The sequence below is a fragment of the Amphiura filiformis genome, chromosome 2 (genome assembly GCF_039555335.1).
Source record: "Amphiura filiformis chromosome 2, Afil_fr2py, whole genome shotgun sequence".
NCBI classification, from domain to species: domain Eukaryota; kingdom Metazoa; phylum Echinodermata; class Ophiuroidea; order Amphilepidida; family Amphiuridae; genus Amphiura; species Amphiura filiformis.
The window spans coordinates 31,475,703-31,494,514 of NC_092629.1; the positions used below are offsets into that span (position 1 = coordinate 31,475,703).

The 18,812-nt window shown below is 36.7% G+C and overlaps 1 protein-coding gene across 1 annotated transcript in view; it reads left to right on the forward strand.

Moving 5' to 3' along the window:
- Positions 1-18,812, forward strand: part of LOC140139946 (nuclear factor 1 B-type-like) — a 74,262-nt gene that overhangs the window by 48,879 nt on the left and 6,571 nt on the right. The window contains exons 8-11 of the mRNA XM_072161734.1: positions 8-147; positions 927-1,149; positions 11,771-11,904; positions 18,357-18,522. Coding sequence (XP_072017835.1) covers positions 8-147; positions 927-1,149; positions 11,771-11,904; positions 18,357-18,522 — 663 coding nt within the window. The remainder of the gene's footprint in view (positions 1-7; positions 148-926; positions 1,150-11,770; positions 11,905-18,356; positions 18,523-18,812) is intronic.

Genomic DNA, 18,812 nt, shown 5'->3' on the forward strand with positions numbered 1-18,812 from the left:
TGCACAGAACCAGGAGCCTTCAGTCCGCCAGTCAGCCAAACAAATTATTACACAAATCAGCTGAGGTTAGCCTCGCCGCATCCCGGCCTCGGTCCGCTGTCGGATTTTGTCCAGCTGGTGTGTCATCAAGAAGCGGCGGCGCAACAGGTTGGTTGTAGCAACAAGTTTTATTTTGTAAATTTGAGTTATAATTCACAAACATGCAGAACTCTCACTTTGCTGGTGGAGAACTCGCTTTTTAGATAACTCTGCAAAGGAGTCGATGATGTGTGCCTTTTAAGTGAATTTGAATCATTTAAGCTGGGCTGTACTGGTCTTGATTTATATTTGATTTAGACACCATAGACATAGACGTCAATTAATGGGAATCAACCGCTCATATCACTGCTTCCATACTTCTATATTAATGAACTATCAACTAACGAATCAAAAATTTAATGGCAAAATGTTATTGGTCAAGACATTTACATACACATAGTAAATGGTATCGTTAATCAATAAATATTCAGTTGATATTCATGCTAGGACTGACTAAGCATCAATGGTTGGATCTGGAAGATTGAACAAATTTGGTTCCATTGTCTTGCAACAGAGAAGATATATCGTGACACTTCCCTTAATAATGCATTTCTTCCATTTCAATTCTTTTCTGCCCTGATTTGGCGATCTAGTTCGGGTCAATATGTAACGACTCTGACCAAATATACCCTCAACATGAAACAAAGGAATATGTACAAATAATGGGGAGCCATTTAATGAAATGAGGTGATGCATCGAAGCGTTGCAAAAGGATTGTGGAAGGGCAAGATATCGCCCTCAAGCCTTGGAGTAAAAGATGCTTGTGAACATCTCTTACATTCTTCACCAATTGATGCCTGTTTAAACGCCTTTTGGAATCATTTCAGCTTTACTTTCCTCATCCACAGATCAAACATAGCCAAGGCCTTGGCAACGTGCACAAGTCCCATCAAAAACATAGCAGGATTCATCCTTCTGCTATAAGCTTCCACCTCCACCGCCACATCGATGCAGGCAAGAGACCGGGTTACAGCAACGCTCTATTGGACAGACGGGCGCCTCGGCGCCACGCCATCAACATGGTGTCATCAGCTGTCCCAAGAAGTGTGTGGCTGCAATTGCCTCATTGTGGTAGGGAATTTGTTTTTTCAGATGTCTCGGTAGCTTTTTGGTATGTGAAAGATAGAATTTGAAATCTTGCTAGTATTTGGAGCATTTTATCATTATCAATGTGCAGTAACGTTCCGCCTCCCAAAGTAACATGCAGTACCTGCTTCTGCTAAGAACATGGCAGATGCATTGTTTTTGCTTCGAGCAGACAGATTCCAAATCATCACAACCTGTTGTTTGTTATTTGCAAATTTCAACTGAAAACCAGAATGTTGAAATTCAGTTAGATTTTGCAGGTTTCATTCCAATCCTATTTAGGAAATATCGATTGCAATTTCAAAATCTCTCGCACAATTCATTTTTTACTTGCTGGGATGAAAATGATTGATCTGGGTTGGCTAAAATGGTTGAAATTCGGAAAATCTGCTTCAAAGGGGTTGTTTTTTCAAAATGGAATATCCAATTGTATACTGATTGCTTAATTCTACTTAAGTTATCAAAAACTAAATCATATTTATGCATTGGTTGGAGTTTGGTTTTCCAGTTGAAATCCATACAATACTATGGAAGACATGTCCTTATTCTTTCACACAGGGGGGTTTGAATTCAAATGAAGTTGGGCCTGAATGGGTGACTCCATTTGAAATCTACACTCCCTGTGTGGGAGATTAATGTCATGTCTTCATAGGGGGTGTATGGATTTCAACTGAATAGCACTGAACAGCCCATTAGAAGTGATATGTATCATACTAGTTACTGCGATCAAGAGAACTATTGTTGGGGATCAAACCCGGGATCAAACACTGTTAGGATTGTTCTAATACTACAATCGATTTGGTAATTGATGGCGGCTATATGATTTGTTGTGCTTCCCTGACAGAGTGACTGGATCTGCATCGTCAAAAATAAAAAGGCTTTGCTGGTCGCGACTGGTTTAGGGTCTTGAAATCTAATTGCACCAAAATGTTCTCATTCCAGGGACATAATTCATTGACCTCAACTCATCAATCATACCCTCAACATTTGACCTTTGCTGTTGAGTATGAGTTTTGAACTCGGACATCAAAGGTCATATTCAGTGAATGTAAATACATATTGGGGTCAAAGAACTGGGTGCTGACAGATGAGGATATTTGAAATCCTAGTGAAAGCAGACGCATTTAGTGAAAGCAGAGACGCATCGACGGATCTATTTTTTCAATCATTCCATTGTCTCGTTTAGATTCATAATACGCAGAACTTTTATAGCGCTAAAATATTCTATAAATAAAAATAAGATATGAATAGTTCAATAGTTGTAATTATTATGCGATGATGAATGATGGGGGAAGACAGGAAGGAATTACATGTGCCCTTATTTTGCTTGACCTCTTGTCAACTGCTTTATAGGACATACTATAGTCCGCAATTAATCTCTCACCAGTGTCGACTGCAGACGACAAGTTTCAATTTTTGTTTCAAAAATTTCAGAAATTTAAATTTTCATGACCATATGTGGAATCAGCATGTAAAATAAAATAAAATGAGTACAAACAAGCCTAGTATTGGTTCAGTGGTTCTTCATATAGTTGATGTTTTGAGAAAATGTCTCAGAACTTGGGACTTTTTTTATGTTGAAGCCTATGTCTAGTATGCAGAGCATTAATGACGTAGCTTGAATCGGTCCTTCAGTGTTATAGAAAATATTAATTAGATTCTAATATTTAAAAAATACCCAGATAATGAATGAATATGAACCAATGAAGATCCTATTTAATGATTAATGATTTTGTCTGTGCTATCTTTAGTTATTAGAGGTTTAATAGATTTTGTTAATTATATTAAGAATGACCAGACAATGAATAATGAACAGACAGAGGATGTGAAGAGTTTTTGGAAATTGTCAGCTTTTATTATATAAATGACTCAATGTTATTGATATTTCATTAGGATGTGAAAAGTTTCATTGTTTTAAATGTATGAATAATAGGAATAGAGAGAAGGAAAGGAAGGCTCAAATTAAATGAGTGTCTTTGATTTTCCAGACAGGCCTCTTCTAAATAAGAAAAATATCCAATGGTCCTCCTCGGGACCCTTGCCTTTTGAAATTTCAAGGGTCCTCACCACCTTCAAGGGTCCCACCCCGGACCTTTGCCTTCGGAAATTTCAAGAAAAAGAATTAGCTATGGTGATCACGTTATGTAGATTTTAGAAAATTGAAAACCTGGGTTGAAAACTTCATGGGTTCTCAAGGTGCTGGACGGATATGTGAACTTGATTTTCCAGTGGAACAACAAAGCTAGGATTTTCTGCTTTTGCTTGGTTCAAATGTTTCAGCTGAATGCGCTTGTGTTGCAGTGAAATGTTTTCAGCTTACTCATTACTTAAATTAATTTAATCACCCAATCAAATAATGTTTTCTTTCATTTCTCTCTTTTTCTGCTCAAATGTGTGAAAGGGAACCTATGTGAAAACTAACATTTTGTGAAAAAAAGTATAATAAAAAAATCTGAATTTATTATTCATTACATATAAAAGCAATCAATTGCTTGATTTCTGTTTTATAGCAATTTTCATGAATATCTGAGAATTTGATGATGATAAATTTCCTTCATTCACATGGCACCGTCTTTCATCAAGATTGTCATCATGCTGTTGAACAGCTTCCAAATTCAGCAGCATAGCAACTCAAGATAGAAGGGGCCCCTGTTCGAAGTAACCTAGTTATGGTTGGCCTTCTTTGTTTACTGACATGGTGGATTTAGAAATGGGCGGGTAGGTGTAAAAAAATTAACTTCCCGTTTTGTCAAGCAGTATATAGATCAAGTACGACGACGACTCGTGTGTGCAGACCATTTCTTATGCGTGTTATTGAGAGATTGATGGACTGAAGACGACATATACTTGGCGAGGGCGGTGCAGTAAGATGCGAGATTAATATGAATCATGATTATGTGAGGGGGATCTTTAGGTTATAAAAATTATACATTGAAGGGTTTTTAGGTAGCACTTTATTACCAGTGCTCTTATTTTGGGCTATTCTATTTAATGTCCACACTACCCCTGTGGAAGATTTGGATAAAGTCTTCCACAGAGGGCGATGAGCTTTAGAATAGAATAGACAGTTGGGTAACTTCTATCTGAATCTGACCAATTACATTTGAAAAACATACTCCTTCTGCATGCGGGAAGATATTTCCAAAACCGCCCACAGTGGTAGTGTGGATTTCAACTGAATAGCCCAATTAACAGACCATCTGTAATTATTTAATTTGGTGATAATAAGAGACTGAGAACAAAAGATTTCAGAGTTGAAAATTTTCAAACTTGGTAGTTTTTTATCTCTTTAAAATAGACAATCCTCAGAAGCTTTAAGAGATGACAATTTTCAAACCCTAAACAGATTTTAAATATTTGGGGTAATTGTAAAATATAATCCACCCAACCTTAATCTGATTTTTTCAGGGCCAGCTAGATTTTGCAGTCATGCCAAACTTTCCAGGTCTTTTTTTTTTATCTCTATCTAAAAGAATAGAACATCAAACTTTATCAAACTTTTTCAGTTGGTTTTCAACAATTTAAAGTATCTGGTCACTGTGAATGTACTTGAAATATATACAGTAATAACCGAGGCACCTAGATATTACCTCAGCTATAGGCTTATTGTTCAGTGTTGTTACTTGGGAAATTTAGGGACATAACTAAATATAAAGCGCCAGGCACCTAGATATTACCTCAGCTATAGGCTTATTGTTCAGTGTTAATGTTACTTGGGAAATTTAGGACATAAATAAATATAAAGTGCCAGGCACCTAGATATTACCTCTCAGCTATAGGCTTATTGTTCAGTGTTAATGTTACTTGGGAAATTTAGGGACATAAAATGCAATATAAAGCGCCAGGCACTAGATATTACCTCAGCTATAGGCTTTATTGTTCAGTGTTAATGTTACTTGGGAAATTTAGGGACATAACAAAATATAAAGCGCCAGGCACCTAGATATTACCTCAGCTATAGGCTTATTGTTCAGTGTTAATGTTACTTGGGAAATTTAGGGACATAACAAAATATAAAGCGCCAGGCACCTAGATATTACCTCAGCTATAGGCTTATTGTTCAGTGTTAATGTTACTTGGGAAATTTAGGGACATAACAAAATAATATAAACCGCCAGCTTATTCAATGCTGAATTATTTTAGTCCTTTTGTTGAAAGTTTGCAGGCTAGTTTTGTCACCAGATCTGTTTTTCGCATCCCGGAAAGTTTTGATTGTTTACAAGTCTTTCCTGTACAAAAAGAGCGAGAAGGGCTTCACCCTTGCAACATTGTTGCAGTGTAACAGAAATATAAATGCATTAGCAGTATGTGCACATTAATTGAAAATGTAGGAAACTTATTTTCAAATTGCCTATTGGTGACATTTTCATTTAACCTTCAGACATTAATGAATACAAATTAATCCCTTCCCAGCAAACATAAAACATGATGAAAATGTTATATAACATTTTGCCCAAAAAGTTCTTAAATGTTTTAATGATGTCAGGTCTAGGAAAGATTAAATGAGAATATTTTAAAGTGACTATTTTAAATTTTTAAACTATGTTGTTTTTGTAAAATTTTCTGAAAACATTGCAAAATTTTATTAAATCTTTCTAACCTTTAATTTAGTCAACATTTTTAGTGTTTTCTGGCAACCTTTGTGAGTCCTGTTAAAAATATTATCAGGCATGAGAATTTCCAGTCAAAACTCTGGAACCAGTCTTTTTTTATGTCAAAATTTCCGTAGTTTTATTTATTTTCAGCCCATTTTCAGGTGTTTTTGTCCAATTTTATGCGCTTTTCCAGACTTTTTCATGAATTAAGTATTCCCATGCCTGATTATGAAGATTATTTTTTCACCCACCCTGTATATACTTTAAGTCATTCCCAATTTTTTCATGCATTTTATAATGCCAAACATAGGTACATATAATTATTTGTAATAAGTTCACATCACATTCCACTATTTAAAATTATTATAGACCATATTTCAGCTTCATACAAAGAAAGCCAAAAGGGCAATGAACTTTTGCCTCTGGTATATTGTGCTATCAAAAAGCAACATGCAGAACTTTTGTAATTACAAGTTTAGGACATTTTTTGCGCTATATGTGTTTTTGCACTTTACTCATTTCAAGCAGCTATTAGGAAAATAACACAGGAATATATTCCTTTCTGTGTAGGTTAAAAAGGAAAAAGGGCAGAATTGAACATTAAAAATCAAGTGAGATGGTTCAAAATTAGAAAGGCACAAAAATTAATTTGCTCGAAAAACTACACTTCTACAGTACAAGTTCTGAGAGGAAATGGCAAATCTCTGTACATTTCCTTGATCCTATATTAGGCTGCCTATTGAGGTAATTGTTCAATTTCCCGTACTTGTCGACCTGCTGTTGCATTGGGGGAAAAGTTTGGGAGAGGTATGACAGCAAGCTAATAACGCTTTGATTGCGGACTCTATGAATATGTGCATGCGTAGATAATAAAGAGTTTTTGGAGGGTATTCCCTAAATGGGTAATATGTGGCATGATCAAGGGACGTGAGTCGGATGTCGCTAATATTGATTTTGAGATTTTAACAAAGGAAGTGTTTAAATTCTTTCCTTTTTTTTAAATATTGTTTTCAGTGATTGATAAATTGATGTAACTTTGCAAAGAAAAGTTGAGTACTCATTTTCAACTAGGGTGGACGCTGGACATGCGACTCATTCCCCTTGACCATGTCACATATGTCCTTTTTGGATGCATTTGATAGTCTGTGGAGGCAACTTTCAAGGGGAGCAAACAAAAAATGGTCAAACTTGAGCTAAAATGTGGGCATGACTTTTTATGAGGGGGGGCTGTCCCTTGCCCTTAAAAATAATTTTAAGAAAAGTCTTCCACAGAGAGAGGGTGTTTTTGGCTGAATTGCCAGCAGGTTGAAACCTATAATCCTCATGGCTTTACCTCTATATCTTCTACAACTGGACCCAATTTCAATTGGAAGTTGCCCAATTCTGTATTCTATTTGTAACTCATACTCCTTTTGTTGATGATGTTAGCTAAATATTCCACAGGGGGAGTGTGTATTTCAAATGGAATCAAGGTCACTGTCAACGAGCTATTAATCTACCTGTTACAAGTTTTGAGTAACATAATCACGTTTCGCAAGAGTTAGAAGAAACAGCCGCATGTGGGAGTGTCGGAAATTACGGCTTTGTTCAAAATCCTAGAGATTTTTCTTGCCGCATACACAGCAGTCGTACATACAATCTGTTGCACTGAATGATGATGTAACTATAAGATCAACACCAAGTATGGTCATTAAAAACTTACAAGCAGGCTCCCATTTGTGCATATCTATGACAACGGCATTGGCAAGGCTGGTCTGACCCGCTTATGATGTCATCATTTATGATGGGGTGGAAAAACAAATAAACAAACTTGTCGCAAGTAATCAAATTTTGTTGTCATGTGATGTGCGTACCAAAATAAAGTGAATTTTTATGCTGCTCAGATGTATAGAACTCCGAAACTGGGTTTGTTTTGGGGAGGGTGATTTAGCTGTATATATTTTGCTGTTTTGGTGATCGTACCTCAGATACAGACCTCCGAAACTGGGTTCGTTTTAGGGATGCTACTTTATTAGATAGGGGTGAATGCCCGGGATGAATCAGAATGTAGTAGATGCAGTATTGATGTAATCTGTTTGAATGAGCCATCTTGTCCCAGATTTAAACCTCTCAAACTGGGTTTGTTTTGGGAGGGTACTGTAGGTACCTAGAGATTAATAGATGTAGAATAGGACTTAGTGCAATCTGTTGGAGCCATCTTGTCTCAGATATAGAATTCCCAAATTTTTCTTTTAAAAAAAAAGTGCTCAACTTTGAGAAATGGCAAGTGATGAATTAGGTTCAGTATTATATACCAGTATTGTTGCTGTTTGGTCATCTTATCTCAGATATATATATAGAACTTCCAATCTGGGTTTGTTTTGGGGAGGGTGCTGTATAGCTAGGGTGATTCACCCATACAAGAAGCAAAGCAAGAACTCCTACCCGGATACAGCTGTCAGGGAACATGCCTGACAGCCTTGGCCACACTACAATTATTATGCGTTGGTCGTAGCTGTAACTACTAGAAGTTAGACTTTCAAGGTCAAGATGTTGAAAGTGCAAGAAAATGCAAAGATTATAACTTAAAGGGTTTTAAAATAAAAAGACACTTTTAAAATAAAAGTTAACATTAACCCTATTCTGTGATGGCTTGATATTAAATCATATGCAGTATCACACAAATGGCCTAAGAATCATTTCATTTATTGAATAGTGTTGCTGGTAACTTCGGGTGTATCACTTTTCAATCTTAAGAGACCTGTTTTGCTAACATTACGCCTGCTATTTACAATGTACACTCAGTATAGTTATTGGTTTTGATTTTTTGAAAGTAGCAATTTTTAGGCGAAATCTTGCCCTCAAAAGTACAATGTAGCACATAATTGCCATTACATTCTGTGCAAAATCCAAACCGACTTTTTCCTTTTAAACTCCCTGTATAGCCTATTTCTGGAATATATTGAATACAGTTTGATATGTATGCAATAAAAGAAACATTATTTTACATCAAACTATAGTCATTGATGTGTGCTTTCTGGGTTCATTTAGAACTAGACCGGTTAGCGAACCACGACGCCCCTCAAATAGCGCGAGCAGAGTCCCATCATATAGTGTTAGGGTTAACAGTAGAGGGGGCTCTCCATAGTTTGACACCTACCCCTGGTTTTCCAAACAAGAAACCAGGTTTATCGATGAAAATCATGGTTGCTTGATCAACAAATCAAGAAATTGTGTTTTTTAATCAAGACACCGTGCTCTTCAAGAGTAAACCAGTGTTCTCTTTGAGTAAGTGGTTTTTACCGTGTGTTCATCATGCCGCCACCACCTGTATCTGTCATTAGAATGAGCTGGCAGTAAAATTAATTAATTGTCCTTCTGAAATAATGGTGTACTCATTATTTTTCATCAATATTTGAGTTAAAAAATCAATGTTTTATTTCATCATTGTCTAGCTATCAAATTGCTCAACCTTGCAGGTATCTTAATCACAGATCCTGTCCTTCTTTTTATGCCTTAATCATACATTTAAGCACATGTAGAAATGCATGTGGCATTATAAGTCACATGTATGACATAATTATTGATTAGCTGCACGTCCTCTATTATATACATTGTAGCCTACTATGTTGTAAGGTACCCACACTTTGGAAGGAAACATTCTTTATTGAGAGTGTGTATGCCCATGGTGTACCTAGTAAGGTACTCGGTACAAATGACCACACAGGGATGTGCTGTAAAATATGGGTTTCAGACTCGGGTATAACAATGGCCCCCTTGTCTTCAATTTTGATATAAAAATGGTATTTTTATGGAAAAAAAGTACCCCAGTTTTGTTTAAATGAAACCCAAATTTGATACAATTTGGGCTAATTAGGGAACTGGTTATAAAAAAGGGCCAAATCTTCCTGGAACTTGTTTAAACACAGGTCCACTTTAAATTTTTGGAGAAACATCCGTGCACAGACCAAACTTTAGTCACCCACAAGGTCTCATCTTTACAAGTCTAACAGCTCATCCTCATCAATCACCAGGACCAAGTTCACTGCTTCCATTATTGTATTGTATGTAAAATGTAAAGTTTGGCTGAGGATATTGCAACTGAAAGGGTGTGTTGAAGGATAAAATGAGTAATTTTTAATATTTATTGAAATTATTATGAAATAACCAATTGGCCAGTGACCGTATATCTCAATGACCAGTGGCTACCAGCATAGCATTATTTTTATGGGTTTTTGCACATGCATGTACATCAAATCGGTTATATCAATTGGAAGTCTCTGAATTTGCACACTATATGTACCAGTGTTGAGTACCAGCAATATGCTAATCCAGTTGAAATCCATACACCCCTACTGTTGTACAGAAGGCGCTATTGAAGGCATGAAATCTTAATCTCACACACAGTGAGAGTAGATTTTGAAATGGAGTCACTCATAACCCCATTTAAATTCCACACTCCCTGTGTGGAAGATTAAAGTCATGTCTTCCATAGGGGATGTATGGATTTCAACTGGAAGTATAGTCCAATATATCTCTCTTGATCGCAGTTAGTACTGTTGAGTAGTAACAGGTAATAGTATGATCAGGGGTATGATAAAATCATATTCTGGTTAATAGCTGTTAATATGGTTGCAGTTCAGTCCCAGAAGATGTTTGTGCTATTGATTGATAAAGGAATTTGTTAGTTATGCATTAACATTGCAATAATGAATTGGAAGAGTTATTGTTGATATATATATTTGTTGCATCTTAACACTGCAACAATGAATTGAAGAATTGTTGTTGAATATATTATATATTGTAATAATTGTTTTAACATAAATTTTTACTTTAAAATACAAACCTGCATTGCATGCTTGCTTGATGCAAAAACAAAATATCTACTGTATTTCCTGCAATAAATATCCAGGGATGTGTAATTGTTTGAAAGGGGGCATTGATTTGAAGCCAATTTTTACTGAAAAAAATGTGGTGTAAGCTTATAACCATATGGGTAAGACTCTTGTTCAAAATGGCGGCCGGTGTAAACTTTGATTATCAGAACTTCATCACTATAAAATTGCGTAAGTGCATTTATATATATGCAAAAATATGATTTACTTTAAAAGTAGTTTTTCAAATGAAATTTGATTATAATTTGGCAATAACTTGGATGGAAGTTGAAGTTTACAATAGTCTTTGTCAATGCAATTTTGCAATTGTGAGAGGTTTTAAGATTACTGTTGTATGGCATGACATTTCTGCATTACAGTCACTTTCAGGTGGCAGGTATTTATAAGAGGGGCATTTATTACAGGAAATACAGTGAGAATAAAAAAAAAATGGAATGTTCTAAATAAAAGGATGTCAGCAACAGGGATTCAATTTGTGCCCATCCACCACAAACTGGTCGTAAAGTCGGCATTTTCCATTTTGAGATACAATCAAAAACAGTATATGGATGTCTATGTAAAATATATTAGGAATGTGACCTGTGATGAACCACAACTTCCAGATGTCCGATGAAGCTAGTTGAGGTGTCATTTTAAAGCTGAAAGGGCATTCTTCAAATTCTGCAATAAACAGAAAATGATCTAGAGCCGATTTACTACCACTGCGGTGGATGGTCACATTTTGTGTGTCAATCAGATTTTGTGTGTCCCAGTAGGCCCTATGAATAGTGTGGGTCAAGTATCAGCAAATCTGATTGGCCGATTAAATGGGCTATTCCAGTGAAATCCACACACCCCCTTTGGAAGACATGACCTTAATCTCCCACACAGATGGTGTAGACTTCAAATGGAGTCACCCATTCAGGTAGCCCCATTTAAAATTCACACTCCCTGTGTGGGAGATTGAGGTGTCTTCCATAGGGAGATTGATTTCAAATAGAATCCCAGGATCTCTGATTGTCACCTGAATTGAATCCCTGGTATAGAGATAACAAACCAAATGTTCATTGATCTAACCAGCACCGTGCTTTGTGTCCTTACTCATATAGTCTTGTCAGGATGACTCTGTCCTCAGTCTCTTCCACTGCCTCAACTACTAACGCTGCCTCTACTGCCATCAAGCGGTTGCCTCATCATGTCCAACAACTCCGCCCATTAGTCGGAGCATTATGACGAGTCCGTTTTCGGTGCTAAGTCGAGCTGACACAGGTTTTTTTCACCCCCAACAACAGGTGCGGATCCATCCTTTCTAGTGCGCAACTTTAGAGAGGGCGCTGTGCAGTGCTGTCTGTGTTTTTGCTCTGTGTGCTTTTTAATAAAGGGAGTTATTCTAAGCAGACATCTGACCTCTGTGGCAAATCTTCTAAATATTTATGATATAAAAAAACACCAAAAATAAGAAGTATTTAGAAATTTTATAAGGCCAAAAGAAATATTGATTAATTTTGTGAATTGAAACAGGTTGGTTTCGCAAGTTCAGATTGTGTTTTGATCATCGCTCTTTGTTTCAAAGTTTGTCAGAAATTGCTCAAAACTGCATCAGTTTTAAATTGTCATCCTTTTACTACCTTTAATTTGTAAACCTTGACTTGTCCGAACTTTTAAAGATCTTCTTTTCTCAAATTGTTTTGTTAAGCAGCTACATTTCTTTAATTGCATGAGGCAAAGGTTGGCCTCCTACCAACCAATAGCGACAAATGTCATAACGTCAGGACCAGGCCGTTCCTGGTTGTGAGAAAAACTTTTGGCATGGTTTGCAACACGTCATGTTATCAACCCTAAATTTAGCCTTGAAAGAAGGGAATTTCTTGCCAAATATGGTAATAAATTATCAACAGTTGGTCAGATGGGCTGAGAATAACTCCATAATTTTTTCCTAAAATCACAATTTTATGTTTTTTTATGGTGTAGACACTCCTGACATAATCTATAGCAAACTTTTTATGATTCATTGGAGTTTTTTACCCAGCAATCTTTACACAATCATTCTCCTCCATTTAGTCTACGTTTTGCATGGAATGTACATCCAGTTGTCTTGTGTGTCAATTGTACACGCCACAAGTGTCAAATGCCTCCTCACATTTGCACCCCATATGTGGCAGAACTGTGGAGACATACGAATAAATGTAGTAGTAGTGTTGAGGCATTTGGCTCACACGTTTTGGGTATTGGCGTGGTGAAATGATGATGCCACAAGAAAAGTCTTTTGATCAGTAGTAGGTGACCTATATCGCATTAAGGTTATTGATTTTAGTGGGTAATTTCCCCCAAATCGTAAAAAAATCAAACATTCGGCGCATCTCCCTGCTGGTGGTTAACCTATATTGGAGGAGTTTGATTGTGTTTAACAATCATAATTTGTGTGTAACATGGGTTTCTATATAATTGTCTGTGCTGTATGTGTGTTGTATTTGTTATATAGTGGATGTAATTCTATTGTCTTGTTTGATGTTTCATTCCTATTTCTACATCATTCTCTTCAGCTGTCACTTCTGCAGCACTTTTGTGTGGTGTATTTCTTGCTTTCATTGGTGCTTCATAGCTTGACTCACCCCCCCACCCCCCCCTGCCCAGAGCTGAAGGCTGTAGACATGGTAGACATAAATTTGCTACTTAAAGATAACAGATAGTTTCCACCATTACCCTTGTGAACACAAGTCACATCGCCAAATCAGCGTATTGATTGCTTGCAACACAAATAATCTTAACTGCATGGGCTGCCTTGTGCGCAAGAGGGCTAACAGCCTTTGTTTAACCTTAGCAGTTAACCTCATTTGTGCACCAGGCAGCCCATGCAGTTAGCTTATTTGTGACACGATCAAGAGAAATGAGTCGCTTGTCGCTAATATTGATTTTGAGATATTGGCAAAGAAAGGGTTCAAATTCTTTTGTTTTACATTGTTTTCAGCAATTGATAAATTAACGTAACTTTGCAAAAGAAACTCATTATCAACATGGGGTTTTCAGTTTCTGAAAGCTCTAAATGTCCTCTTTAAGAACCTATGTAAATCTAATTTTTGACCAGGGTCGACATGTGACTCATTCCCCTTGATCATGTCACATTTGTGTTCCAGTTAGCTTATTTGTGTTATGTTTTTAAGCTTCAAGCAGTCAATATTCCTGCCTTATCACAGGCCTATGAAATCCACTGTAACAACCAAGATAGGAAAAACATAACAACAAAATTAATAGGAAAAAAAAAAAATATTTGGGGTGAAGGAAAACAAGTGAGACGTGCAATATTTACACGCCCACCTACCTAGAGCCTGGTTGTTTTCCATGTTTCGCATAGATATTTTTTGTGTCATTGATGCTCTTGCACTCTCGAATACTTCCAGGACAGCATTTCATGCTTTCAGAAAGCCATTTAAAGAGATAGCTTTTCACAAAATTTCAATTTTTGCTGTTTACTCACTCTGTAAAACCTTTGCTGATGAGAGTAGAGTTTAATGCCCTTCTTACAAATCCCCTGATTGGTTAATTACATGATATAATCATCTCAGTAACCAATCAAAACAGAGCTTTTAGATCTCTTGGTACTTTCAAGCTTTATCCCCTTCAGCCCTGCTGACTGTTCTTACCATATCTCTGATTGGCTCAATACACGATATAGCCCTCTTTGTAACCAATCAAAGTAGTTCTTAGAAGCCGATAATGCGGCAGGTAGTGACCATAGGGTTAAAACTTTAAACTTTTCATTGGTTTGGTGTTGCTACCAGTTTGATATCATATGACAAGTGATATATAAGTTATACAAATATATAACCTTCTGCCAGTGTCCTGGGTCCAATCAAAACAAACCAGATAGATACCATCAAGTTTCTATTGATGTGATTTGGACATGAAAGTAGCATTTTCGTATGTTCTTGTTTATTCTGATTACAAGTATCCTTCATAATTTACTTTTTGGCCTAAAGATAACATTTCTCCTTTCCTGCTTCCCTCTTGCGAATAATATTAATATTCCGACCTTGGCGACTGGTTTTAATGTTATTTCTTAACTTACCCACTTCGTCCCTGGTAACTTAAGATGATCATCAAAACCGCTCGGGTGCTCTCAGTAATTCCGTTATTGGCGTGTTTTTCTGAATTTTCGGTGATGAGTTCCTTGTTGCGCAGGATGGATGCCAAGGGGCTGGAAGATGCAATGTTTTGATTGGTCAAACCTAATTCCAGGGTTTCTCTGTTGTCTTTCGTGTTATAATTTAATATTTCCCCTTAAAGCTTTGCTTTCACAGCTTTTGAAATCATAATTAACAAAGATGCAAGGCTTTTTTATACTTTTATACTGTCACACAGAAGTGGACCATTTGAACGTCTCTCATAATTCAAAGCGTAGTGTTGAATTGCATCCAAACTTGCACATATGTTTGTAGTAAGGGATGAAATCGTGGTCAGCTGCCGGTTCCAGGCGGTTCCGTCTGGTTTCCATTGTTTAGAACAATAGCAACCGGACGGAACCGCCCGGAACCAGCAGTTGACCGCTGGTCGAGTTTTGATTTCATCCCTAAGTTGATGCAATTGAAGACTGAATTATGGGATACATGCATTTGGTCAACTTGTGAGCCCACTGAATGTTGCATGGTTGTTTATGCTGTGCATTGTAGTTTCTTGATTCTGAGCATCTTTCTAACTTAATATTCTATTGTAAGAGTTCCAAAGTATATACACCTTCTTACATCAGCCATGTATATTCATATTAATATTTTGTTCTGTATTGATTGCATGCTTGCTTTGCTTTGCTTTGCTTGCTTCACTAATGATTTGGTAATAGACTTAACATTTTCAATGTACACAGTTAAATTCCTTTGGGTACCAAGTGTGTGACCACGTGGTCAGTGTTTCTATGTAACCAAATGATTATGATGGCAACTGAATATGAAATAACACTGACTGGTGGGAGGAGTTGGCATAATTTACTTCATGGCCAAGGAGCATGATCTAGAAATCTATAATCTCTGCGACAGTCATGGAGAAATAGTTTTAAATGCACCAACTATGGTGTGTTAGTTGGCATCATAGTATCGCACCTCACACTGCACTGGTAACCAAAGCAGTTTGACAGTACTGTTTATACTTTGGTGTATGTAGTGAATTAGAACTTTCATGGTTCATATGACTGTTTAGCCTACTTTAGTGTATGTGTTGAATATGATATCCTTGGTTCATATTAATTTTTATGTACAAATTAACAATATGCAAGTTTTTACATTGGTTTATATATGGTCTGAGCCCTAGCTGTTTCCAAATGACTGTTCTCTTGTACTTTAAGCATTAAAAGCAGGATTTACAGTTTAATGAAATGGGCCCATGTATCGAGACAAAGTTTTATACAGGAAATAATATAGTCACAAGAAAATTGAACATAGCCGTAATTTGAATCCTCAAGGTTCACAAGCATAAAAGAACTTAAAAGAATCAGTATCAATTACCAGTGGGTTATCACAGCAGTGCATAGACTTTTTAAAACAATAGAAACTATTGTTATAACAGGTGTACCTGTCACTCATCCATGGCACCTGTTGTTTCCTCAAGTGAAACCAAAAAACAACTGCAACCATTTCCTTTTGTATAAAACCTGTCAAGCACTGATAGAATGCAATGCACATAGTTTCATTCTTACAAAAGTTTTGAACTAAAAAGTTAGTCAAAATCATTGGGTCTCACCTAGTGTTAAACTAGACGTGTTTGCATTCCTTGAGCCTTGTTATAGGCTGTGCTATTCCAGTTGAAATCCACCCTCCCCCCCTATGGAAGACATGACCATATTCTTCTACACATAGAGTGTGAATTTCAAATAGCATTACCTGAATGGGCAACTCTATTTGAAATCTACACCCTTGTATTAAGATCATGTCTTTGACAGGGGTTGTGTGGATTTCAAGTGTGCTGTGCTAGTCCAGTTGAAATCCATACACCCCCGATGGAAGACACAACCTTAATCTCACACAGGGAGTGTCGATTTCAAATGAGTCATCCATTTTAGGTAATCTCATTTGAAATTCACACTCCCTGTGTGAGTGATTAAGGTCATGTCTTCCATATAGGGGTGTATGAATTTCAACTGGAATAGGCCAGTAGCTCATAGAATAGCCCAAATAACTCATAGATTTAAAAATATGATCATGAAACTTATACATGATCAAAAAATATCAAAAACAATAAGTTCTATAGTGTAACAAGAAGGTTATGAATATCAATGCACTTCTTCAATTGCGACATGTATATTGATGACTTCCTTAATGATGAAATATACGGATTTGGAAAAGTATTGGAAAACAATGGCACGCAGGGTATTTTTCCCTGTCAGGAGCTCATGTTGATATGATCATGCATGAAACAATTTTGTATGTTCATACAACTTCCCATGCGATGAGTTTCGATTGTGATATTTAAGAAACCTATTTGACATTGATCCAGTTTTTTTTTTTTTTTTAAAATAGTAACATGAGGTTTAATTTTATTTTGTTTGGGGTTTTAGATTCCTCATGATGTCAACGTCTGAAAAGTACTTAACATTGCCAGAAATAGATTGACACTTCAAAAGTTTGGATTATTGTATTAATACAAGACATTGTTCTGATATGTAAAATAGCTCACTGCAAAGCTGAGAACCTGTTTTATAGGGGTGCCAAGTGTCTTAAATATGACATAAATAATGAATTAATTCCTGCAATTAGTTTGAAGGGCATTCATTAATGAGTTCTGGCCACAAGCGTGTCTAAGCTCGTGTTATAAATTTATGAAGAGGTTTATATTTATTAAGTATTGCGTTATTTCTTAGTAGTACGGTTTCCTGTAAAAATGTTGCTTTACCAAATCCAACATTAAGGAAGATATCTAAATATAGGATTTGTGTTTCATGCTTTAATCCTATGGCTCTTATCAGCTTATAAGAACTATTTTGATTGGTCACAACAAGGGCTATATGATGAATTCAGCCAATCAGAGACATGGTAACAATAGTCAGTCGGGCTGAAAGGTGTTAGGCTTAAAAGCACCAAGAGATCTAAAAGCTCTATTCTGATTGGTTACTCGGATGATGATATCATGTAATTAACCAATTGGGGGTTCTTTTAGAAAGGCAGTAGTGCCAGTGGGTTAAGTTTATAAGGCCAATGTAACTAAATGCATATTGTTGGTTTGTGTTAATATTATCTCTCCTTATGTTCATATGTGAGAGTGACATTTAGCTCCTCTTAATCTTTATTTTGTATTGGTTATTGGTAGAAGCAGCTCTTTTTTGAAATTCAATGGGTTCTTTTATACCCCTCATTCTCATTTCAAAAGTCAGTTTCTCTAAACTCATTTTGTCTGACAATGGATTCTTTGAGTTTCGTCATATCACACTTGAAGACCTCAGAACTAAAAGAGGGTAAAGTCACATTTGGGGGATATGGACAGAATGCCGACTCAAGGTCAACTATCAGCAATGGCTCAAGACCGATGTAGCTGGGGAAACTTGTAGTCGCCTGCTCTGCAGCCAAGGATGATGATGATGATGAAAGTTTGCTATGAAATATGCAGAAACTCATTCTTCATGATTTTGTGACTCATCCCTCTTTTAGTCCCGAGGTCTTCATTACTCACCTGTGTGCTTTAAAACTTGTTATTATTATCTGTAAAAAATGTAATTAATTAAATCCAGCATATTTCTTTTCTCCTCCTCCTTGATTCACTACAGGTGCTTACCTACCCGAGCATCAGTCCGGTCAATATCAGTCCCACAGTTGGTATTCTCACTTCACCGGTCGCCACCCCTCGGAGTACACCCAGATCAACCCCAATCCCACGATGGACGACACCATTAATTTCGCTCGATGAGAACACAGATTACACCATGATGACAGGTTAGTGTGGGAGTGGAGGGTGGGACAAAAAGTGTTTTTGTGGAGGCAGGGAATAAGTAATCCAACGCAATGGGTGCCTCATGTCTTGCTTTGGTGCCCTCCAAATTGTGCAACATTTGTTTATCTACTATGGTAAAGAACAATTTAACCCACCTAGTGTGTTACAATCAGGGTTCGAATTCAGTCAATTTTTTTGCATAGCAGTTTGTGCGATGCAAAACACATGATTGTATAGCAGTTTCCAAATTTTGCATAGCAGTTATTTTGCTATGCAAAAAAAGAAAAGTGTG